This window comes from Ursus maritimus, unplaced genomic scaffold (genome assembly GCF_017311325.1).
Source record: "Ursus maritimus isolate PB19 unplaced genomic scaffold, ASM1731132v1 scaffold_36, whole genome shotgun sequence".
In the NCBI taxonomy this organism is placed as follows: domain Eukaryota; kingdom Metazoa; phylum Chordata; class Mammalia; order Carnivora; family Ursidae; genus Ursus; species Ursus maritimus.
In genome coordinates this window covers 140940-167036 of record NW_024426230.1, presented here as the reverse complement: position 1 = coordinate 167036, position 26097 = coordinate 140940, and the positions used below count along the sequence as shown (strand labels likewise).

The following is a 26097-nucleotide window of genomic DNA, read 5'->3' as shown; positions in this document are numbered from 1 at the left end:
AAAATGACCTCAGTGACATGGGACTGATGAAAATTTAAATTTAGTGTACTAGTTTGATTTGCATTGGCTAATAAACAGTTATCTGCAAGACTGACCAAGTGAATTTCCTCTGTAGAGCTGAAAGTATTTCACATAATCTTATCTTCAAAATAAGTTAAATAAAGGAAACAAATTATTATCCTTTTTTTTTTCCTTTTAACAGAGATACAAAGACAAAAATAAATTTTACATTCTCAAGGTTCTTCAACTGCAAAAGGTACAGCTTTAATAGGCTACCGAATGCCTACTTGTCTCATGTGGTCAAAGACGGTTCCTCCCACAGAGGTCAGCACTGAGCTTTTCAATGGGGGGAGGCTGGACCATGAATGGGGTTTTGAAGTCCGACAGACCAGAGTCCCACTCCTGGCTAAGTTACCTAACCTCACTAAGTCTTATTTTTTCTCTTCGGTAAAATGAAGGTAACATCACATATACTTCAGGGTTACTCTGAAGACTAAAAGATAATGCACAACGTCTGGCACATAGTAGGCAAATGAAAAGGAGCTTATTATTCCCTATCCAATAATTTCAAAGTGTACTATTAAAGGTTTCTCTCAAAGCAGAATCACTCCTTAGAGACTTGGCTGTGCTGGTCCGCTAAGCAGAATGGTGGGATACTGAAATAGATGTAAAAGTTTCACAATTAGAACAGCAGGACTGCTGGGCAGGATGAAAAGACTCTGAGAAAGCAGTACAGCCCTTTAACCTTAAAACCATGGATAAGACTTCAACCAGCCCTGGTGTCTAGGGCAACATCCGGGTAATTCAATTAATCATTATTTTGTGTTTGTAGGAATGAAGCCAGTGTCTATCTCACAGTACTCCATCTACTTCACAATGCCTGCGGTGGGAACATACAGGTCTCCACCTGACGCTGCCCCTTGATAGGTTCACGTGCCCAGATCCAACTGCCTCGACTCTTGACTCCCGTGACGTTCAGGACAGCCGTAAATGGAAGTGACCATTACCTATACATATTTAAGGCCTCGTGAAGAAGATGCCCCCCCCCCACAACAGGAAGCATTCCTGAAAAACAGGCAAAAGCACTACATTTTACAGGAGAATTGATGTGTAAATAAACGAAGAGCTGACTAATGTGCTCCACTCCCCAGACAAGGGGAAAAAAGAAGTATAAATACTGAGTAGAAGCAATGAAGAAGAAAAAACACTGAGTGAAAGGTCCATGCTCATGGAACTTGGTGTAGCCCCTGTTTAAAAATCCAGAAAAATCTTCCCATTCAGCTTACTTAGATAGATATCTGCTGTATATCTGCTGTATATCTGATATCTGTAACAGAAAATGAAAATTATGTTCTATTAAGAAATTCTGGATGATTTGGGCTCTAAATAGGCAGCTCAATTACTGAAATCACTGGTTTCTTCTAGAACCAACCAAAATGAAATTCCCATGTCGCTCATGGGACAATGTACCTCTGAATATGTCCCAAAGGAATAATCCCCAAAGGCATAGTGTATTCCCAAAGTAGGCAGTGGAAGAAAAAATGAAAGCAGGCTATTCCAAAGGTTTCTATAACGAACACAAGAGACAATTTGAGAAACCGGTAAGACTTTACAGCTCCTGAACGTCCTTCCTCCCAGATGAAATTAAGAATTCAGTTAATATATAACCTTTCTCAGAAAGATACTGACATAGGTTTAGGAGAATTACAGACTCTCAAAACAAAAAGGTGTTATTACAGAATTACAAATTACTAGAATATTGGGACATTACCAAAAGAATTATAACTATTACATTTAAGTTGCTGACATACAGGGGAGAAAAAAAGCACAGTCCCATTATTACCTAGTAACTTCAATACTATGTCATTTAATTACCTTTTTAAAATGAAATAAACACTGAAAATACCAAATGAAATGAAACCATACACAATAAATTTCTCTGGGAACGTACAGAGGGGATAATTCAGGGGTGTTTCATTCTTTTTTTTTTTTCCCTTAAAGATTTATATACTTTTTTCAGAAAGAGAGCGCAGGGGAAGGCATAGAGGGAGAGAATACTAAAGCAAATTCCCTGCTGAGCATGCAGCCCGACTCAGGGCTCAATCCCTTGACCCATGATCAGGACCTGAGCAGAAACCAAGAGTCAGACGCTTAACCAACTGAGCCACCCAGGTGCTCCAGGGATATTTCATTCTTTCAATGATAAAACCAATCTTTTCCTAATAATTATGCATAAGAATAAGGAATTTTTAAAATTTTGGGGGGTTTTTTGTACTTTCATTTGATTATGAGTGAATCTGATGTTCTGGAAACTTATCAAACAAACTAATGAGAATATACTTGGATAGTCTGAATTTGAAGGGGTTAGAACATTGTCTAGATTCCCTATGCCACTCTACCACTTGGAATATATTCCAATATATCCCTCCCTGCTGAAGATAAATGTAAAGCAATTATCTTTGCCAGTCTACTTTCTGTTTATGTCTGCTGGATTTTTTTTTATTATATCGTAACATACATTGGTAAGTAGAAATTAATTGCTTTATTTTTAAAAGTTCCTGCTACAATCTGAAGACAAGAATTAAGATATTTTAAAATTAGTCTTTAAAAAAACTGAATAAAAGGCATAGAATTATCAGTCTAAAAAAAAGATATTTTAAAGTTGACCGTTTTGAGCCTAATGAAGGACAGAAAGTAATGGATAATAAAGAGGGCAAAAGAAGTGTTACCTACAGAAGAGCTTCATGAGACATCTCAGAGACGAACGTACTTTGTAGTTTAAATTGAAAACATCCAGTCAACTACAAAGAGGCAGACTTATTTTGCAACACAAATACAATGAAAATTTAAAGGCCGTATGAAAGAGTGAGAAAATACAAAAAAGAGCCCAATTACAACTTGATACACTTGTACGCACAAAACAAAACAGAGGTTAAGGTGGGGAAAGGTTATCCAGGATAAAATTTAGAACGTAATAAATGATAAAAAAAAAAAAAAAAACCTTTAGGCAATAGTAAACGGTGGATACAACAGCTTTGTTATATAAAAATACAACTGTCACTTGCGTACCAGATACCAAAAGAACACATCTTGAAAACCAGGGTCTCTCTGCATCTCTTAAAAGGCCTCAACAAGACAGAAGCAAAAAGGCACAATATCAGTGAATTAAAACAAAAAGCAAAGTGAACAAAACTGTAACAGAAGTTTGAAAGGAAGACCATCAACTCTGTGAGAAAAAGAATAAAAAATTAATTAAAGGGGAGACACAAAAAGTTAAACCAAGTAAAATCTGAATTGATGCTATATCAGTGAATCAACTGCTAATGGTAAAACAGTAAAAATTAGGTTGGTCACCACAGTGCACGGCGGGTCACGCAAAGACCTGCACATCAGGGACTTGCCCAAATGCAACTCCAGAAGTGGAGTGACTTTTAGGGGGAAGGATGAGGGGCCAGAAAATATGTTTGTTTATTCCCCAGGTATCAGGCTCAATGTAGGCTCAGAAAACAACTCTTGCAGGGCAGTGGACAAACAGTATCTTCAAAGCATTAACATTCATCTCAATGCTCAAAAAAGTTACAGTCCTTCCACAGGTGACAATATCAAATCTCATTCTTTCAGTAAGCAAGTACAGTTCTTGGAACCCACAAATTAAGTGGTAGTTTAGCTTAAAAAAAAAAAAAAACCCTTTTCAAAGGAGATGGGTACAATAGTTTCTTTTAAAGACTGATGCCCCCTCACCATCCTACCTTACCTATGGGAAACTCTATCTTACCTATCAGACCCTTCATATAAAATGTCAGATTTTTTTCCTCTCATAGCCAAAACTCTGCAGTGGTGGTAACCACAATGCCAAGATTCTTCCACCCCATCACCTGGTGGTGCTGCAGAGAAGGCTATCCCAGAAAATACACGATCTACGTTTCCTGGTGATTCACAACCAGTTCAACAGACTTCTACTATTTCTATCATTTTCGACCCACGTCTAAATAAATGGATTTTGTCAATTTGGGAACTGACAAAAACAAAAGGACAGATGCACAGGATAGATCAAACATGGGGAAGGTGTGAACTGTGCAAGTACCCATACACTGCTCCATCAAATTCCTCATTCCAATCCATTACACCTTGGCTACTTCAGTTTTAGACCTTCCCCGAGGCCTGTCTCTTCACAAGGCCAATGTCCTTCATCATGCCTTGCAGACCCACTGGCATTGCCACTCTTGCAACCCAGGTCTTCTTAAATAGAAAATGTTTTCTTTATAACTCTCTTTAAGGGGTGGGATAAGTCCAAAATACCACAATTTGTTCTGAAGCCTATTTGGTGAGCACTACCAAAGAAATTCCTAAGCATAAGACATTATCTAATTAACTAACAGAGGAACTTATTCAAATCCCAAACTCACCTTCTAGCATCTAAAGTGTCCCACACTGGATAGGACCTCAGCCGACTCTAAGGATAACCCAGTCAGAGAATCCCCGACTGAACTGACAGGATCAGAACAACATGAAGAGGAAATAATTTGTGGATGCTGGTGTGAGAGTACGATGCAATGGACACTGATAACGCAGCTCCTCTGGCTGGAATTTGGGGCAATTCCATTAGGACAAGACATCGAGTTCTTAAGTCTTCGACTCCTAGCTCACTATGCTCAGTCATTGAAAAAAGATTGGTCCGCTAAACATATATACGCCCGTACACCTCCACTATACACTTCTTTAAAGACCTTAATCACTTCAGGACTGCCCCTAAAGGGCAGGAGCTGCTGCACTTGCACAGCTGCTGCAATGGCTGGAAAATTTCCTGCGACACTAGAGACAGGTAAATAAAGAAATTGCATTCGCTCGGAGGCAGGGGGAGGGGTCTTCTGCTAGTGAAGAGTTTACATAATGCAACAGAAGACCAGTAAGCTCTGCAGACCTGTCAATGGAGATGCAAAGCTTGAGCGCCTCTCTTCCCACCATCTCTAGACACTCTCCAAAAGCCTGATATTCCCTCCCAAAGACCCACAGAAATTACACCTATTAATGTATAACAATGTGCACACGCTCACGCCAAGCTTTCCTACCCACCCTTATTATTAAAATACAGAAAGAAAGAAAGAAAGAAAGAAAGAAAGAAAAAGAAAAAGAAGAAAAAAAACCCTAACCTCCTACTTCTGAGACCAAAGTATGGAGTAACCAAACGCAGCCGGGGAGTTTTCTCTCCGCTGAAGGGGCAAGGAGAACAAGAAGCTGCCTCAAATCTACACCACGCCCAGTAATGCAATGACAAGCCCTAAAAACCCCACAGCGGCGGGGCAGGCCCCTTCGCGGCTTGCCCCGACTCGGGCCCCGCGGCCCAGCAGCCGCCCTCTCCCCCGGCCTTTCACAAAGGAGAATGGTTCAGTCCAGAGCATCACCCAGCACCTGATCCCTCACAACTGGGGGACCGGTAAGGAGCGGGGGAGCAAGGAGGAGGATGAGTTACTGAAACCAATTCTAAGAGCTTTAGTTTTGCAAAGACTCTTGGACCAGCACTGATGAGCAGGCGTGAGCGGGAAGCCTACCTGAACAAGTCCTGGTGCTTCCTTTCCAGCCAGCGTTTCAACTCACCCTTTCGGAGAACAAGGCGCCTTCCGGCGGAGCATGGCCAGCCCTCGCCTCAATCTAGCTTGCTGGTAGTCCATTCTCCCTCGGCTCCGCCCACCTACGCTGCCACCCACCAATGGCAGGGCTGACGCCCGGCCTCTTCCAGCAAGGTAGTGTGAGTGCCATCCAGGAAGTCTCCCGAGGGTGGGAGGTCCTAAAAGGCTGAGAAGGGTACGTAGGCAACCACGGATATGCCTGATTGAAAATAAAATCTGGCGGCAGCTTGCCTTTGACTGCTCAGCTCACAGGCGTTCAGGCCTCTCGGCATCTTTTTTTTTGACCCCCGCCGGTGGGGGCGCTCTAAACTAAAACACTTAATTACCTGTTTGGGGAAGCCATCTTGGATCCGGCCGGTGCCTTGGGGACGGGGAAGAGGAAGGAGCATTTAAGGAATTTGAAGCCCTTTTCGGAGTTCTGTCGAACTACTTAGGTCCAGGCCTAATATGCTTTATGTAATCAGAATGTCCCCAATTACGATGGTCAGGAATAGAGCTTAATGCGGTTAGAGGCAAACCCCCCCCAATATGAGTGAAGAGATCTTACCAAATCAAAGCAGCAACAAAAATCAATTTTTTGGAATGAGAGTGGATTTTCACAGTCCTAGGATAATCCGTTATAGACACCTCACCCCTCAGAATGTCAGCATAAGAGCAACGTAGGTTATGTATCTATTCTAGGTGATTCTAATCCTAATGCTTCGCTTGCCAAGTTTTCCAGTGTTGGGTTTGGCAGTACAGAAGACTGCGAGTCTCTTATAAATGAACAGGATTTAGGGAAGAATTTTTTCTTAAAGACCCAAATTCATCAACAGACCCAAATTATGTGTGACTACCGATAGAGCACATGCTAGAAGCCTTGGAGGAGAGATTTGTAAAGAGAGCCCTCAGGGGACAGCCTTAGAAACATAGGCTGCAGAGAATAATTTCCTGGTAACAGCATTTAAATTAAAAAGGAAATAATTTTATTGTAGGTGGGGGGCGCCTGGGTGGCTCAATCGGTTAAGGTCTGCCTTCCGCTCAAGGTCATCATTCCAGGGTCCAGGGATCCATCCCCACGTCCAGCTCCCTGCTCAGTGGGGAGCCTGCTTCTCTCCCTCGGTCTACCGCTCCCCCTGCTTGTGCTGTCAAATAAAATCTTTTTAAAAAATTTTTATTGTAGGTGAAATTCTCTTGTGCTCAATGAGACTTCCCTGTATTTCCTAGTATAAATTTCTACTGTTATTACAACTTGCTACAGGAAGGTTTTGCTTTTTTAACTTGTGAATGAAGGGAGTCCTTTCAGATCATTAAAGGAATTTCTCAAGGAATAACATATATGCATAGTCACACAAAATAGGAACTCAGAGACGGAAAGGAATCATAGGAAGCAATACTTTATCACAGAAGTGGTAAGACTTGGCCAAATACATTTCCCTGTATATCGAGCAAAACCTGTTGCCCAAACTTCCCTGGGGCTACTGCTATCATCTTTAACAATTTGAGGTTAGAATTAGAATTTACCAAAACAATTTACCAGCTGTGCCTTTGGAGTTTGTCTGTAGATGCGTATACAGCAATGATCTTACTTATGTTTATGGAATGAAAACCAATAGGTTCTTTTTGCTTAAAAATAAACCTATCAAAGGAACCAGTCACAGGCATTTATGGAAAAGGGAAAGGCTGTGGCCTGCTCTACAAATTTTTACTATCTGCAATGACCAAAAGTAGTAGGATTTAGACTGCTTGCTATAAATAGGATTTCCAGGGGTCCTGCTACCCCCTTTTTATAAGGTAGGCTCTACTCCCAAGGTGGGGCTTGAACTTAGGACCCTAAGATCAAGAGTCACTTCCTCTATCAACTGAGCCAGAAAGGTGCCCATGGTGCAGGCCTTTAAAAGCCAAACATCCTTATTACTTCATAACTACCATTCTTCACATGGGGGTTGGGAATTTACTTCCTATAATTTTTCATGACCATTTCACTCCAAACACCAGCAATGATCAATACAGGTCATGAATGTGCCCAAACAGGCTTCCCGCTGAGCCCGGAGCCCGATGTGGGGCTCAATCCCAGAATGCTGGGATCATGACCTGAGCCGAAGGCACATGCTTAACTACTGAGCCACCCAGGCACCCCTCATGGTTTCCTTACATTGGTGAAATACCCAAGTATAGAAGGTTATGAGTGTTTGGGACTTTAAGTTTAATTTTTTTTAGTAATCTCTACACCCAACATGGAGATTGAACTCACAATCTCGAGATCAAGTCCAATGCTCTTCTGACTGATCCAGCCAGGTACCCCTCACTTTCCATAATTTTAAACCAATGACAGAATCCTTGGGGGTTGTGAGTTTCTGTACAGAAACTACAAAGTTATATTTAGTTTTGTCTCAGGCGTTGAGGGGACAAGCTAACCCCAAATCAACAGCCTCAAATCCTTTTTGGAATGAGGTAAAAAAGCATAATCAAAGCACTACCCCAAATGTCCTCCAACTTCCTGTATGGTAGTATTAACTATTATTACTACTACAGGGTGGCAAAATCTAGTATAAAATGAATGTATCTGCACTTGTGATGAGCACCGGGTGATGTATGAAGTGCCGAACTGCTATATTGTACACCTAAAACTAATACTACACTGTATGTTAAATGGAATTTAAATAACAACTTGAAAAAAAAATGAGTGTATCTCAAGGAGGCTTCTTCCAATACTTTTGATACAATTTCCTAGAAGGAAAGTATCTACACATAGTTGGGATAAAATAAGAAAGAACACATGAACTATGAGCAGCTTGGATACATGCATATATTTAATAATGAAACAATTCATCAACAACAAAAAAATTAGAAAAATTCATGAGACCTCAATGCTGTGGAAGAGAACAGGACATCAAGGCAAAAGATACAAAACTGACCCAGAAGGCTGCCTGCTGAGTGAAGCAAAGGCAAATTTGCTTAGGATAGTAGTATATGCTCTTTAACAGAAAAATGGTTGGAGAGGTACCCACTTATTTGACTGTTTGAAGCAGACAGCCTTACTGTATACTGTATGCTGCATGGAACAGAGGCAAAGAGCCAGGAAGGGAGAGAGGGGCAGGGTGAGAGCAATATGGAATCCAGTGTAAGCAGATGGAAGAGACTGAGTTACAAAGAGATGACTCTAAGGCCTTTTGTCTCCTCTACAGTCTACAATAAACCTGTTCCAAGTCTTTACGTATGTCAGCCAAGTCCAACGATCACATAATGAGTAGCACTCGGCACTGTGAAGGAATAGTGGAGGGAGTGGCTTACAAAAGTAAAGGGATAACACAGTTCCTGCTCTCAAGGAGCTTACAGCCTATATGGGAGACAGAGTCCACGCACAAAACAAATTTACAAAGTAACATAAATATAAATAAATATACATATGAATAAACATATGAAAGCTTAAGGGATACTGGGTCAATAATTATTTAGAAGTTCCTAGGTCAAAGAAGGCTTTCTGAAGGAAAAGTGTGGGGACTGAGTATAATGTTAGCAGAGAGTAGGGCATATGCAAAGGCCTAGAAGTGCAAGTAAATATGTCATGTCCAGTAAGCAGATTAGCTTGATTAGAGTAGAAAGTCTACATAGGTCTCGTTGAGAAGTGTGAAACAGTAGGGGGTTAACTTGGTGAAAGACACTGCAGTGTTAGGTCTGGTCCCTAAAACAAACGGGGAAAGAGGTTTTCTTTAGGTAATGATGATAAGTAGCCACAGGTCCAGGAGCAACTCCACTGCTCTCAGAAGTTTTATAGTTGCTCTGAGACAAAGCAACTAGCAATGGGATGGTAGAGAATTATTCAGCATCCTTGCGCAGTTCAAGTAGAAGGGACTGCCTTCTGCAAGAACTCTTACAAAGCGGCAAGTGAAAACAATGAAATTCCTAGATACAGGATCCACCATCCAAAGGCCAGCCAGCCAGATCCCAGTAAAATCAAGTGCTCCAGAAAAACGTCCTAGACCCTTGTTACTAATTCTTGGTGGGAAGCCAATTGTGTATGCTTACAAAAGGATTTATTTTTGAGCTACCATGACAATCAACTTTGATCCTAACATTTTAGAAATTAAAATAGGAGGATGAGAAGAGCCCTAATCTATAGGGAAAGCTCACGTCCCTGAAGGAGGACAGGTCAGTAAGGGCCCAAATTCTTCCCTGGTCTTTAAGAGGAAAGGCAAAACATCACACCTTGAAAAGAGGCTTTTCTCAGCCAAAGCAAGTAAGACCTCTTTCTTTAAGCCTATTGATCTGAAGCTGTTCCAGGAAGGAAAAAGAGTCCAGGCCAGATATTCAGCAGCAGCCGGAGTTGGACCCTATTTCACTAGAGCTCCGCTGGGAGGCGCTGGGTCCTACTGATGTTGAAATACACTGCTGAGGACCAATCTTGATGCCATTTGCCTGTAAAAGAAAAGAGGCAAGAGTTCCCACCTCAGTGCTAAAGTAATTGGGATAAAAGAGAGGGATAAAAAGAGAAATCAGAAATTACATTTTCTAGAAGCAGATATGGCTTTGGCAGGTAACCATGTGCCCTAGCCAAACTATTACAGAACAATAGTCTTCAACAATAAAGATGAGATGACTAGCTCAGATATAAGTATTATGGATGAATACAAGTGACTCATGTGCCCTTTTTTTTAAGAGCGGGAGGAGGGGAAGGGGGAGAGGGAGAATCTTTAAGCAGCCTCCAAGCCCAGTGAGGAGCCCAACGCAGGGCTCAATCTCACAACCCTGAGATGCTGACCTGAGTGGAAATCAAAAGTCCGATGTTTAACTGACTGAATCACCCAGGCACCTGTCTTTTGTGCCCATTTTTAAGGTGACTGTTATATTTAGGTTTCATAGCTATGTGCAGAATCAGGATGAGATTAGGTAAGAGCGGGAGGAGGTAAGAGGGTAGATGTTAGCATATAATTCTTTTTTGTTTTGCCACAAAATCTGCTTTATAGAAACGGCCCTGTTGAGAAATTAGGAATTACATCACCCCTAAGCACTGGGATAATAAAAACTGAGGTTGCAAAGAAAACCTCCCATACTGTATAAACATTTTAGATTAACAACTAATCATCTCTTTAAGCATTCTGTTCCCCAGAGTTGAGGAAAAAAACAGAAACTGATGACAGATTTCTGTGTCCCTACATAAAAAAATCAAGTATGAATTGGCATAGCTTCAAATAGCATGATGTTAGAAAGGAAATGCTTACATTCTAGAGGATTTCTTATCCTCTCTAACACAAAGCAAAGTTAACTGTCAGCCCCCTCACCCTTTCTCACCTCATTGTGGACATCAAATAAACCCTGCTGGATCTTCCTATATATTTCTTTGGCTGTGTTAATGAAGGCCTAAAGGAGACATAAATCATATTATTAGGCTCAAGTTTAGATAGAAAAATTAGAAAAAGGTGTTACAAATATTATTCCTACTTGGATATCTAAGGTGAATTAGGAACCATTAAGAGACCAGAGTAAAAATACAGAAGGTCCCCCCAAAAGTCTCTGTTTCAAAAAAAAAAAAAAAAAAAGGGGGGATTACATGGTATTTTGATACTGACCCAACACATTCCTAGAGTGGCACCTTTTCCAAATAAAACAACCATGTTCTGTTCTCAATTAATTACTCATGATATAGTCAGTAGCAGACTTCAGAACGACTACAGTAGAACCTATGAGACCCCCCAACCAAAATATTTACAAGTAACACTGATGTCTAATCCACACTTACCAATTCATGTCACACAAGGTAAAAGTAAAACTCCAATGTAGGAATCAAGGACAAAAAAAAAAAAAAAAAAAAAAAAAAAAATTCCCTTAAAGGGAGACATACGGTCAATGTGACCACAAGACATCCTTTCCTTACCTTTGGTCTTACAGAAGAAAATTCTGAATAAAAGAATAAAGATCAACAAAAAAAAGAAAAAGAATAAAGATATGGTATCATCTCTCAGAAGCTCTCCCTACTTTTTCCCAAGTGGTACCTCTTCAACATTGCAGGCTGTTTTGGCTGAAGTTTCCATGAAGATAAGTCCATGCTCCCGGGCAAAGGCCTCTCCTTCTTCTCTCTTCACGTCCCTACGGGACTCTAAGTCACTGCAAGAGATTAATTGGGGAGAAAACTAAAAAAAGATCCAAGTGAAAGAAGAAACTCTTATTCTAAAAGAATCCCATGGCTGTTTCAACCACTAGTTAATACATAAAGAATGCAGACCCTGCACGACATTCTCTTGTACAGGGTTACTGATTTCTGTAGCTTCTTGGAAAATGGTTCTTCAAATTCACGACAGGTGCTGCGTGGTTGAGGATACTACTTTACTTTTTTTTTTTTTTTTAAGATTTTATTTATTTATTTATTTGACCCAGAGAGAGGGAGAGGGAGAGAGAGAGAGAACAAGCAGGGGGAGTGGCAGGCAAGGGAGAGGGAGAAACAGGCTCCCTGCAGATCAGGGAGCCCAATGTGGGGCTCGATCCCAGGACCCTGGGATCATGACCTGAGCTGAAGGCAGACGCTTAACTGACTGAGCCACCCAGGTGCCCCAATACCTTACTGTCTTATAGAGAAAAAGGTTTATAAAGAGTTAGGCAAGCCCCATAGTTACTCAAGGCTCACTGTGCCCCATGCTTCTTTTTGGAATGAGATCCAAGTGAGAGTTAAGGAAAGAAGATGAAAGGGAAATTCCATGTGTTAGAAGGCAGAAAAGTCAGAGATGCCCCATCCCACAGTGGTAAGTGTCCTCCTCTTTTACTGAAACAACCTGTAAGAATAGAGAGTGCCAGGAATAAGGAGAACACAGCTGCCTAAACTCATTAACATAATAGCAGCTTGCCACCAGGGAAATAAAAGACTCAAGACGAAAATGATATGTATAAAGTTAGGTGATAAGAGGGGAAAAAAGAGCTACAGACTGAGAAAGAGAATCAGGTGGCATGGAAAGACTTTATGACAAGACAGGATAAAAGGCTACAGACAAAGGTAAGGATGGACTGGTTTTCATTTTTCTAACTGGAAATGTGTATTTCAGAGATTTCCAGTTTTCCAACCACGAAATGAAATCAAAGAGTTAGCCCACTGAAAAAGAACAAATCTAGAAAAAGTGTATTTATCATTTACCAGCTGGGTGAAAACCAGGGAAGACTACCCATCTAAATGTCTACCTCTAGCCCAGCTGCTCCTTTAAGCTCCAGATCTCTTGTCCCTTCGTCTGTTCATTTCCAGTCTGACGTGTAAAAGGCACCTCACACATACATCAAAATAGAACTTGATCTTTTCCCGCAAAACTGTTTCTGCCCCAGGCTTCCGCATCGCCAAAGAGGACTGAAGCTAGATCCAGGACATCATTTTTTTTTTAGGACGTCGTTATCTTAACAGCTTTTCCTTCTTCACTCCAAATACTCAGTTCATCCCAAAGCGAGGTATTTCCAAAATGCACCTTAACACCATCATTTTCCCCTCTCTCTGGTGTCATCACCCGAGCCCACACCACCATTCATTTAGACTACTGAAATGAACAGCCCACTTCAACCCCTGCTCCCCTCCACAGTGATCTTTTAAAATCTAAACAAGCCACATCTCTGCTTAAAACTCTTATTTAAAAGCTTCCTACTGTATTTAGAATAAAATCCACATCTCTTCCTAAGGCCTGAAAGTGCTACAATTTCTGGCCCCTGCCTACCTTTCCAACCTCATCTTGTACCATTCCCCCTTGACTCAGCCCAACCATACTGATTTCTTTCAATACCATGACCTTGCCAAGGTTCTTCCCAGTTCAAGACTTTCCATTTGTTCCCCATCAGATACTTTTTTTTAAACTGTGCCCACTGAACTCTTACCTATCCTTCAAATTCCAGAGTAACTATCACCCTCAATTAAAAATAGGTACCGTTACTCTCTTTTATAGCACCCTTTCTTTCCTTCACTGCATTTTTCACAATTTGTAATTAGATATATACCCTTTTATATTTAATATTTATATCTCCAATAAACTATAAGCTCCAAAGAAGCAGGGGCATGACTCTTTTTCTCACCTTGTACACTCAGGGTCTGGCAGATAGACATTTAAAACAGTTCGAACAAATGAGTACAATAAATTTGTGCCCACAGTTCTCAAATGGTGCACTCTAGGCACTGCTACAAACCCACAAGGGTGCCACAGGATGCCTTTTTTTTTTTTTTTTGCCACAGGATAAATTTCCGAGAGAAACACTGTTAACACTCAACATCAGAACACCACATGAATCATAAGCTTAAGACAGTTCACAAGGTCACTGTCAGATCAAAATATTCAATATATTCAAAATATTCAATATTTGCATATGTTATGTGTAACCTGAGTTTTTGGCAACTGCTGTGATAAAAAGCAAGTACAAAATCGGGAAGCCTGGGTGGTTCAGCCAGTCAAGCATTCAACTCTTGATTTTGGCTCAGGTCATGATTTCAGGGTCGTGAGATCAAGCCCCACGTCAGGCTCCGCACTGGGTGTGGAGTCTGCTTAAGATTCTCACCCTCTACTACTGGTGATACTCAGCACCATGGAGGACAAAGGCTGGGAATCCCCTCTGTTTTCCGGGGCATGGGGATGGTCCATGGAGCCCTGTTATGTGGCTGCTGCAGGAAACCTGCGACAGGAAACCATTAGTTCCACGCATTTCTGGAGGGAGGAATTGTGGGGAGAGGGACAGATGAGCACCTTTTTTAGAGCTCAGCCTTCAATTCACTCTTTACTCTAGAAGGAAGGAGTGAAACTGTGTAAGATATTAACATAAATTTTCCATCCTAAATTATTTTTAATTTTTTTTAAGATTCTATTTATTTATTTGACAGAGAGATAGAGCCAGAGAGCACAAGCGGGGGGAAGAGGCAGAGGGAGGAGAAGCAGGCTCCCCGCTGAGCAGGGAGCCTGATAAAGGGCTGGATCCCAGGATCCTGAGATCATGACCTGAGCCAAAGGCAGACACTTAAACGACTGAGTCACCCAGGCGCCCCAGACCCTAAATTTTTTTTAAGGCTTCTTGTAACAATTGGTACAATATTTAGTGTTTACCTATTTTATTTCATTCTTTAGTTGTAGGTTGGTATAGAGTGAGCTGCCCTCTCAGGCAGAATTGGCACTGGGGGCAGAGGAGTAGACCTGTAAATTACAAAGTTTATGCCTTAACACTTTGAATCTGTTTTTTTAAATATATTCCCTCAGTAAATTTAAGAGTTTTTAAAATGTAAATCTAAAGCAATTAAAAGTTTCTTTGGGGTGCCTGGGTGGTTCAGTGTGTTAAGAGTCTGACTTCGGGTCCTGGGATCCAGCCCCACGTGGGCTTCCTGCTCAGTGAGGAGTCTGCTTGTCCTTCTCCTTCTGCCTGCCGCTCCTCTTGCTTGTGCTCTGTTTCTCTCTCTCCTCCTGCCCCCCAGCCTGGTGCATGTGTTTTCTCTAAGTAAATAAAATTTTTAAAAAATGGTTAAAATGGTAAATTCTACATTATGCATATTTTACCACAATTATTTTTTTATTTTTATTTTTTACCAAGAGCACCATAAACTAAAAAAGTTTGGGGACCAAGTAAGTCAATGTCCATAGAGCATGTACATGACTTCTGGTCCTTATTATTCCTACAAATAAAATTTTACCTCTTATTCCCAATCAGCATGATAACCATGTTGGAGCTGGAGTGTTGCCGGGCATCCTCTAACCAAGAGGTCAGGTGGTTGAAGGTTTCACGCCTACAGCAGAAAAGTTTAGAAAGTGGGTCAGAGATCCGTTTCAAAATGCCAAAGTAATTCCAAATGCATGGGAAAAGGGGGAAAGCTACATGTGTAGAACAAAATATTAGAGAAGCCTTTCCTCTTTAGCATTCTTACCAGAACCAGAAGACAGAAAAGAAAAAGATTTAAAGGACATGGGGAAAAGGCTCCCTCCTGCCCACCTGATCTGACTCACCTTGTGATGTCATACACTAGCAGTGCTCCAGCTGCTCCCCTGTAGTAGGAACGGGTGATAGAGCGGAAGGATTCTTGCCCAGCCTTTCCCACCAACATGGCAACAAAAAAATCCCAACAAAACCAGGTTATTTCCAGAAAAAGGACTTGATCACATGCCACTCTAACAAAAAGGACTTAACTTTAAAAAAGAACTTCTAATAAGAGAATTAGAGAAAGAAAACTGACCACCCAGAGAGATGTCCAGGCGGGAAATTAACATGTTTAAATGGAAGTACAGTTGACATTGGGAGTGGGACAATTGTTCCTGTGAGACTGTCCATCAAATTGCTGAGTGTTTAGCATACTTGGCTCCCAGTCACTAAATGCCAGTAGCACTCCACTGTCAGTGCGACAATTGAAGACATTCTCATACATTTTCCAATATCCCCTAGGAAAGAACAACTTGAAATAGGACTAGAAACTCAAGAGCATTTTCAATCCCCACATGATGCCGAACACATCACATTAACCTGTTTGAATTCTTTTATCTGTAAAAAGGAAACTTATCTTAGAATGTTAATACCCTGGCTAATGGCAGTTTCATTCCAATGGGTCAATGCAGAAAAGCAGTGAGATACAAAGGACTTAAATTGGGCATATGCTAACTGACATTTAGTGCTCCACTACTAAAGGCAGGACTACCAAGAGATCTTGTATAGCAAATAAAAATAAGGAACAGGGCCCAGCACAGACTCTTCCTTAAAAAAAAAAAAAAAAACACACACAATATTCACACTCTAATCTCATTTCCAAATGGGGCCAAGATATTTATAACTGAGCTATCTATTTATTAATGCCCCCATATACTGGGTACTTTTGCTTTCTTAATGGAATAGTTGTCGTTTTTTTTCCCTCCTTACAAGAAGCAAAAACATCTTTTAAATAATAATAGTATATTATTACTAATAATATTCTAGGCACTGAATCTGTCCCATTAAAGAAGTTTTCACATTCTTGAACTGACTCAGTAGGTGGAGTATCCGACTCTTGATCTCGGGGTCCTCAGTACGAGCCCCACAAATAAATAAATCTTAAAATTAAAAAAAGAAAAAGAAAGGAAAAAAAGTTTTCACATTCTTGAAATCATTTATCCTCATATCCCTACATAAAGGTTAGGAAGGAAAACTACTATTCATATTTTAAAGATGGGGGGAGAATGGCTTTCTCATAGTAAAATAACAGTAACAGTGAATACTAATAATAATACAAATGGGAAAACTGAAGCTCAAAGGGGTAACTGGCCAAAAATTATAAAATCTATAAGTGCTGAATCCATAATTAAACTTAGGATCTTAGTGCAAACTGGCACAAAGGTTTGTTCTATTGGCCACTACATCACATAATCTAAACCTGGGTTTGAAGGTGAGAAGAGAATTCCAGTACATTAATCCTAACAACATGAGACTCTCTTTCTACAAGAGTCACACAAATGTTTTAGTGTGTTGTGTACCTCTTAGAACATCAAAATCACAAATAATTCTAAAGAACTTTGTTGGTAGGGGCCCCTGGGTGGCTCAGTTGTTAAGCATCTGCCTTTGGCTCAGGTCATGATCCCATGGTCCTGGGATCCAGCCCCGCATCAGGCTCCCTGCTCAGCGGGATGCCTGCTTCTCCCTTTCCCACTCCCCCTGCTTGTGTTTCCTCTCTCATTGTCTCTCTCTCTCAAATAAATAAATAAAATCTTGGAAAAAAAAAAAAAAGAACTTTGTTGGTAATATTAATGATACTTTAAGATTTAAAACATACTTTTCCCCTCTAAGAGTTCACTTAACGTTTTATTTAATCCCTAACAGTTTTAGGTCTTAAATGATTTGATTCCCATTTTGCTTTTACCTTACTTTTTCTCCTCTTATGCTACTGTTGAAAGGCCCCTCTCTCCCTGTGGCCTTGTAGGAACTAAAGGGAAATCTTGAGGTAGGCCTATGTGATGGTTGAAGCACATGGCAGCATTTAACTTTAGCAGCTAAAAATACTACCAGAGGCTCATCAGAAAATGCCTTTTAAAACCAAATCCCTTGGGTGCCTGGGTGGTGGCTCAGTTGGTTGAGTGCACCATTTTTTAAAAAATATTTTATTTATTTATCTGACAGAGAGAGAGAAAGCACAAGCAGGGAGGGCAGCAGGCAGAGGGAAAGGGAGAAGCAGGCTCTCTACCGAGCAATGAGCCCGATGTGAGGCTCAATCCCAGGACCCTCTGATCAGGACCTGAGGGAAGGCAGATGCTTAACCGACTGAGCCACCCAGGTGCCCCAAGTGTCCAACTCTTGATTTCAGCTCGGGTCATGATCTCAGGGTCAAGGGGCAAGCCCATGTTGGGCTCCCCACTGAGTGGGGCATCTGCTTGTCTCCTTCTCCCTCTCCCTCTGCCCCCTCCCCCTACTTGCATACATATGCTTCCTTTCTCTAAGATGAATAAATCAATATTAAAAAAAATCCTTGGGACGCCTGGGTGGCTCAGTCAGTTAAGCATCTGCCATAGGCTCAGGTCATGATCCCAGAGTCCTGGGAACAAGCCCCACCTTGGGCTCCCTGCTTGGTTGGTAGTCTGCTTCTTCCTCTCCCTCTGCTCCACCCCCACTCATTTTCTCTCTCAAAATAAATAAATAAAATGTATTTTTTTAATTAAAAAACAAAAACAAACAAATAAAAAAAAATCCCTTTACTTCTTCATCTCAGTCCAGTTCATGAACCTTTGTTGAAGCAATAGCCTAGGAAGAGTGAGTGGTTCAATCTGCGTTGGTTTGAGGGATCTTTGTCCAACCCCATTAAACAAATCTGAAGCAACAAAGAATTAAGATAGAGGTATGATAAAGAGAATTAATACCTTTTGAATTTCTCCCAAGTGGAAGAATCGTGTTTATGGTTTCAAGATATATACAATCAACCCTCACACAACATGGGTTTGAACAGCTCAGGTCCACTTACAGATTTTTTTTACAGCACAGCACTAGAAATGCATTTTCTCTCCATTATGGCTTTATTTAAAAAAAAAAAAAAAATTTTTTTTTTAAGCCCCAATGCAGGGTTTGAACTCACAACCCTGAGATCAAGACCTGAGCTGAGATCAAGAGTCAGATGCTTAACTGACTGAGCCACCCAGGCACCCCTCTCCCTTATGTTTTTTTTTTTCTTTTGAAGATTTTCATTCATTTATTTGACAGAGAGAGAGAGAGAGAGAGAGAGACCACTAGAGGGGGGAGGGTCAGAGGAGCAGCAGACTCCCAGCTGAGCAGGTAGCCTGATGTGGGACTCGATCCTGGAACTCCAGGATCATGACCTAAGCCAAAGGCAGACACTTAACCAACTGAGCCACTCAGGGACCCCTCTATTGTGGTTTTCTTAATAACATTTTCTTTTCTCTAGCTTACCTTAATATATACATAAAATATACATAACATATATATACCTATAACATACAAAATATGTATTAATCCATTTCTTATGTTATGAGTAAGCCTTCTGGTCAACAGTAGGTTATTAGTAGTTAAGATTTTGGGGGTGCCTGGCTAGCTTAGTTAGAAGTGCATGTGACCCTTGATCTCAGGGTCATGAGTTCAAGCCCAAGCCCCACGTTGGGTGTAGAGATTACTTAAAATAAATAAATAAAGTAAAAAAAAAAAAAAAGTAGTTAATCTTTTGGGGAGTCAAAAATCATATGCAGACTTTTGACCGTACAGAGGTTGATACCCCTAATCCCCACATTGTTTAAGGGTCAACTGTAGTCTGAAGTATCAATTCCTACAAAGCCAGAAAGGCTCATTTTCTAAGAATCAAAATGCATTCTGAAGTAAAATACAAAGGAATTTGGGATTGACCAGTATTTTATACTAACTACAGTATAATGCCTATTCATTTAGCATGGGTTATTTGGGCAATTACATGTACAGAATGAAAAGAGATAATAATGTGGCTGTCTAGGGGCATCTAGCTGGCTTATTGGGTGGAACTTGCGACTCTTGACCTCAGGGTTGTGAGTTCAAGCCCAGCATTGGGCATGGAGCCGACTAAAAAGAAAAAAAACCCAAAAAGTAATATGGCTCTCTAAATCCTTATCAATAACCAGAACCAGTGACAACAAAAAACTTTGGGTAACTTGATCTCTTTAAAAATTTCCTTCATGGTAATCCCTAAATATTTTCACGTAGGATGACTTTGGGAGTATGTGAGAGAATGGGGTCAACAAAATGGGAAGCCAAGGTGGGTAAGCAATGAGTAGATCAGAGCTGACAAGGAAAAAATGATCAGGCTTGCCCAGAGAGTGGCAGACAAGAAATACACTACATTATAGGCCGGAATCGCTTAAAAATTTCAAATACAGGGGCGCCTGGGTGACACAGCGGTTAAGCGTCTGCCTTTGGCTCAGGGCGTGATCCCTGCGTTATGGGATCGAGCCCCACATCAGGCTCCTCTGCTATGAGCCTGCTTCTTCCTCTCCCACTCCCCCTGCTTGTGTTCCCTCTCTCGCTGGCTGTCTCTATCTCTGTCGAATAAATAAATAAAATCTTTAAAAAAATTTTTTTTTCAAATAGAAAACTTAATATTCTGAAACCTCGTATCTTTTTATGATTCAACAGAGATTAGTATAATTGCAAAACAATTATTAAAAGGGAACAGAAAAGAACTAGGCCAGTTGCATCACAAGTGCCTATCAGGCCATATGGTCCTTCAGGATCTTGTCAAAAGAGCAGTGGCTCTCAACTTTCTTATTTTATGATCCACTGTCTCATGTTACCATGTAAGGAAAAAAAACACGGAAGCCAGAAAACCAATGCTCAGACACTCTCATAACTGTGGCCATACAACTAACTGGCAGCAATTGGGTCTCCTGGCATGAAAACACCCATTTTTAGAAATGGTAGCGGTTTAAGTTAAAAAGGCAGAACTAGATACTACCAGTCTTGACATCTATAGGCCTCACTCTGTCATCTGCTCAGAATTTGTCCTGTGGCCTCTTTAGGGAGACAAATCTATCTATGTGGGAAATATAAAAACCAGGAGATAATAAAAGTAGAGTTGCAATATACATACCTGGGTTAACAGTGACAAAGAACCCTTGGGCCTAAACAATAAAAGGAGAAGGGAACGAGTGACAGCTGTCTAAGAAATATATGAACTTAACCTTGGCAACAGACATAGAATAATACCTATTGGGCTTAGTTGGGAGGAAAAGGCTAGAGACAAAACTAGTCAACAGAACAAGTTTGGAAGATTTAGAGGTATGTTGTTAGTGCTTCCACTATTAAGGATGTAAAGTCTAGTCAGAAGGGCAAAAGGTTATTAAAATAATTGCAAATACAACCACATAATGTACAAGAGAATATGATCCTAGCTAAAAGCACTTAATGAATCAGTGCACCCAAAAGTGTTAACAACCTTAGAGGCCACCAGAAAAAGACTCTGCAAAAAGGGCTTAGAGCAGCAAGTTAACTTACAGTTGACTCCGGAACAAGAGGGGAGTTAGGGAGTCTGGCAGCCATAAAGTCGAAATTCCTTGTATAACTTCGACTCCTTCAAACCTTAACTACTAATAACCTACTGTTGACCAGAAGCCTTACCCATAACATACCATGTTCGTCAATAAGTTTTGTATATTATTTCCTTAAATACTGTATTTTTACAGTAAAATATGCTAGAGAATAAAAACGTTAAGAAAATACATTACAGTACTGTAGTACATTTATTGAAAAAAATTCACATGGGTGGACCTGTGCAATTCAAACACATATTGTTCAAGGATCAACTGTACTTTTAAGACTAAGACAGATACCTGCATGTGTAGGGAGACAGAGGATGGGAGGATGGGAGGAGGGGGAAGGGAGGAAAAAAAGGAAATATCACTGTGCACTGCTTACAGTTATGAGGGCTTCAGCTCTGAGTTTTGAAAAAAAAAAAAGAATCAAATAATAAGTAAAGAAAAACAGATTTTAGCTGAATATTAAGAACTCTGCGCTTCCTTCCTTTAACTTCAAATAAAGACAGGGTATTGTTTTCCTTAGAGAAAAGAAAGATACAAATCAAATGAGATAATACACATAAAAGCAATTTATCTGGATAAAACAAAATTATACTAAGTCAAGCTAAATTTTGGAAGGACTACATTTGTCAAATTTTAAAATATGCATAACCTTTGACCCAGAATTTCCATTTCTGGGCAGGCATTCCACAGAAATTCTCAAACATTTGCATAAAGATGCGGTAACCAAGGACATTCAATGAAAATTTGCAAAGGTGAAAACTGGAAACCTGAATTTCCATCATTGGGAGAATAGTTAAATAAATGACGGTACAGACTTTTTATGAGTCTATATAGTGGTTAACAGGAATGAGGTAGAGATATATGTATCAACATGGAAGTATCCAAAACAGAAATTATTAAAGAAAAAACTTAATTCACATAGTTAGGTCTACTCTACCATGATTCTTTGCATGTAAAACTAACAAGAACAAAACCATTACCATCTATTTGTACATGTGTATGTATCTGAACACAAAGAAAAAGTCTGAAAGTGTAAGCACTGAAACATTCACACCGGTTAGGCAGAAACCAGGAATGGAAGGAAGAAGAAGTTTATGTATGTGAAAGGGGACATTCACATTTTACTCTATACACTTAATACTGTTTGCTTTTATTTTTACTAGGACAAACTCATATATTACTCGGGTAATTTAAAATAAAAATACAGGGCGCCTGGGTAATTCAGTTGGTTAAATGACTGCCTTCAGCTCAGGTCATGATCCTGGAGTCCCAGGATCGAGTCCCGCATTGGGCCCCCTGCTCAGCAGGGAATCTGCGTCTCTCTCTGACCCTCGCCCCCTCTAGTGCTCTCAAATAAATAAAATCTTAAAAAATAAATAAATAAAAACTACAAAGATATGGTATTCAGAATTTTAACTGTAACAGATGAAAGTGAAAATTCTTCCCTTACTCTCATCTCCACCGTCAGCCCCACCCTCATAGCCCCTTGCCCCCACAACAGCCTTTACTGTTCTGTTTGGATCTTGGTCAGGGACTAAGTTATCCTGTTCTCTCTCACCGTATCCCAGATTTGCAGTTTGATTTGTTTTCCGTCAATGTTGACCATACGGGCCCCAAACTCCACACCTGTCAAGGAAGAGCAAAAGAAAGGATGTGATTCTCACGAACATCACCCATGTTGAGAGGTTCATGTTTTTCCCCAATGTGCCAACTGACTCCTCTGTCTGCACTCAGTACCACTAAGCCCATTGCTGCTATTCACTACAATTAATTTTGTGTTTCTTAAATTTTCATTTTCGTCCTAGCAGTAAGAATTGTAATCTAGGTGATAATGACCTCAGGAATGTAACCAAAAAGCAGATTATGGAGATGAAACTAATTAAGAAGTAGAAAAGGTAGGGGCGCCTGGGTAGCGCAGTCCTTAAGCATCTGCCTTCAGCTCAGGGCGTGATCCCGGCGTTCCGGGATCGAGTCCCACATCGGGCTCCTCTGCTAGGAGCCTGCTTCTTCCTCTCCCACTCCCCCTGCTTGTGTTCCTTCTCTTGCTGGCTGCCTCTCTCTCTGTCAAATAAACAAATAAAATCTTTAAAAAAATTAAAAAAAAGTAGAAAAGGTAAATAAATTTTTAGTAATGTTAACGCTTAAATTTCATTAGGTAATTAATGTTTAATTTTGTAACTTTTTTTTTTGTTTAAGATTTTATTTATTTATTCGACAGAGACAGAGACAGCCAGCAAGAGAGGGAACACAAGCAGGGGGAGTGGGAGAGGAAGAAGCAGGCTCATAGCGGTAGAGCCTGATGTGGGGCTCGATCCCATAACGCTGGGATCACGCCCTGAGCCGAAGGCAGACGCTCAAACGCTGTGCCACCCAGGCGCCCCTAATTTTGTAACTTCTTAAAAGATCTAAAAATTTTGAAATATTTCCTAACATTTTCTCAAGGTCATGCTCTAGTCCAATATTTGTTTTTTGCAATTCCGTAATTTTTTTGTTTGAGAAAAGAGCCTACCTAAGAAATAGCTTCTCAAGAATGATACATTGCAGATCTCTACTGAGTCCCACAGTTCACCAGAAAATAGCCTTCCTCATAGAGTATGGAAACTGATAGTCTGAATAAAGGTTTTGGTTTACCTGGCATTCATCTTCTTTCAAGTAATGTCAGGACAAAATTTAAAACTGAAGGTCGCTCAAACTGAAAATACTTCATCCTAAGTCAGACAATTTGTCCGATGTTCTATGTTTATATAGTACCTTAGTAGAGGAATTCTGATTTCCAAATAAGAAAGAGCACTAATGTAGCTTCTGCTAAAGGGCTGATAGGTGCCTATTCAGTGGTCCCACACATTATCTGGACTATCTCTCTCAACTCTAAGATGCTGCAGTTATTAAGATATAAAAAATATTTCTTACTATTCTAGACTATTTCATCAAGAACAGTGATAGCTATTGAAAAAAAGTCACTAGATTTTTTTTTTCCTTTCTGGACAATAGAAATGGAATTTCAATGGCGAATTAAGAAATAAAATTGTCTTTTATGCAACTTCCCCCAGTTATGCATTCAGAGATCCTTATATTTTGCACATATTTTCTATCCAACTATCTTATCTTGGTACATTACTCTGAATTCAGAAAGAAACACAGCCTATACAGGACTCTGCCAAAAACCTGATCACGCATCTCTCCAGTTTAAAATTTGTCATTTGCTCATTACCTTCAGCTGTTTCATAACTTGGTCCTTAATTTATTCTTAGCTTTATTTTTTGCCACTCTCCACTTGAAATTTCATGCTCCAGCCATATTAAATTATTTTGTTTTCCAAAGGTAGCCTGATCTGTCATTCCTGAGCATTTGCAAATATTATTCTCTCTTGCCCTGAGCACTTTTCCATCTCTGCCACCCCTGTGCCTGGGTAACTCCTGTTCATTCAATTTTCAGCCTTTCCAGATAGAGGTTGCAGTCTCTCCTCCCCTTTTACCATAGGAATTTACTTATCAGTATTGCCCCAGCCCCACCTCCTACATTGGAAGACTGTAAGCTACTTATGGACAGGCACAATGTTTGCCTGGTAAAGTACTATGTATCATTAGCACCTATTACACTGTGGTTACTTCATATTAACTTACAAAGATTTACCTGTAGATGTTATTCTCTAACTCCTTTTTAATTAACCCCATTAGCTATTTGGCTTTGAATAAGGTGTTTGGGAGAAGTAGCTTCAGATTTCAATAAAGTGGGATTTGGGATGATATGAATGGGAGTTAGGGAGTTTACCCAGAAACTGCATTTCCATGGCTGGAAAGCTGGTTCCATATACATTATTCATTTGGAGTAGGGTTATGGAGATTAGAAGGAAGGGGTTGCTAAAGTCCTAGCAGGCCCTGCCTCAACACAAATGTGCAGTAAATGTTTACGCCTTCCATGGTCATGAATGTGATTTTGAAATTCTACTACACTCTTTTCTTTAAAAGTCATTTGTTTCATCTACCTTCCAACTCTTAAGTCTGGCAGGGCTCTTTAAATTTACTTTTTCCTCTTTAAATTTACTTTTTCCTCTTCAACACACACAAAAATCTGCATGTTGGTGATCACTCTGAAAAACATACGTGAGGTTTGCACTAACCGCAAAACAAGGTGAGTTTTTGAATAAATAATTAAGCTTTCGTGGAGTTTTCCATAAACACACAAATTATATTTAAGGAGGAAAAAAAAAAACCCACGACAACGAATCCATACCTCACGCCCATCTCTGAACTTACCTTTAAATGATTTACTCCCCTTTACACCACTCCCCATTTATCACCATTTAGTTCGTCACTCTTTATTTAACGTAACTTTGGACTAGCTTAAAAATAGGAAAAGGGAACTTTTTACTTCCAATACCGAAGCCTGCTAACTTTCCACTTCAGCTAGTCAGGTTTCATTCTCTCTTCTGGGACAGGTAGATGGACTTACCTATTGTGAGGTCGTGGACAGGCTGGAACCGCTTGTCTGTAAACTGCAGGAGGAGACATGACTTCCCCACACCTAAAAGAGGAAGACGCACGTTCTAAGAGTCACGCGGCCCAAGAACAATCTCTAGTCCGGGAGTCCGGGGCTGGGGAAGGGGAGCCCCGAGCCCCGCCCCCGGCCGCCCCGCCCCCGCCCGCTCTTCACTTAATCGCCCAGCCCACTAAATGAGCCCCGCCCCACTCCCCGATTTGTGAACTTCGGATCCCCGCCCCAGCCGTGAGGGCAGTCGCCCGCAGGTTACCTGTGTCCCCGATGATGATGTACTTGAAGAGATAAGCATAAGTCATGGTCCCGTTTCCTCTGGATTCCGGGTCCGCCCGACTTCTTACAGCCACTTACCTCCGGCCTCTCTAGCCGCGCAATCTACCGATCTCTGGCCCCTCTAGCCCAGATCATGTCTCTATTGCTCTCCCCTGAACTCCCCTCTCGGTCGGAGCGACTGCAATACTCGCACAGCACCTCCCTGGACGTCTCCAACACTTCTATTTGCCATTATCCCACCAAGCTCCAGGGGGCGGTAGCTA

The 26097-nt window shown here is 40.7% G+C and overlaps 1 protein-coding gene and 1 long non-coding RNA gene across 2 annotated transcripts; both read right to left on the bottom strand.

Moving 5' to 3' along the window:
- Positions 1 to 8401: 8401 nt before the first annotated feature.
- RAB2B (RAB2B, member RAS oncogene family) lies at positions 8402 to 26015 on the bottom strand. The gene is made up of 8 exons (XM_008711133.2): positions 25815 to 26015; positions 25517 to 25588; positions 22623 to 22690; positions 15548 to 15630; positions 15238 to 15330; positions 11600 to 11711; positions 10899 to 10967; positions 8402 to 10025 (listed from the first exon to the last, which is right to left on the bottom strand). Exons 1-8 carry the CDS (start codon positions 25858 to 25860, stop codon positions 9918 to 9920), a joined length of 651 nt encoding a protein of 216 aa, XP_008709355.1. The 5' UTR covers positions 25861 to 26015; the 3' UTR covers positions 8402 to 9917.
- LOC121100265 lies at positions 13796 to 14905 on the bottom strand. Its single transcript, XR_005832014.1, has 2 exons — positions 14660 to 14905; positions 13796 to 14266 (listed from the first exon to the last, which is right to left on the bottom strand). It is a non-coding gene; the product is annotated as an uncharacterized LOC121100265 (long non-coding RNA).
- Positions 26016 to 26097: the final 82 nt, after the last annotated feature.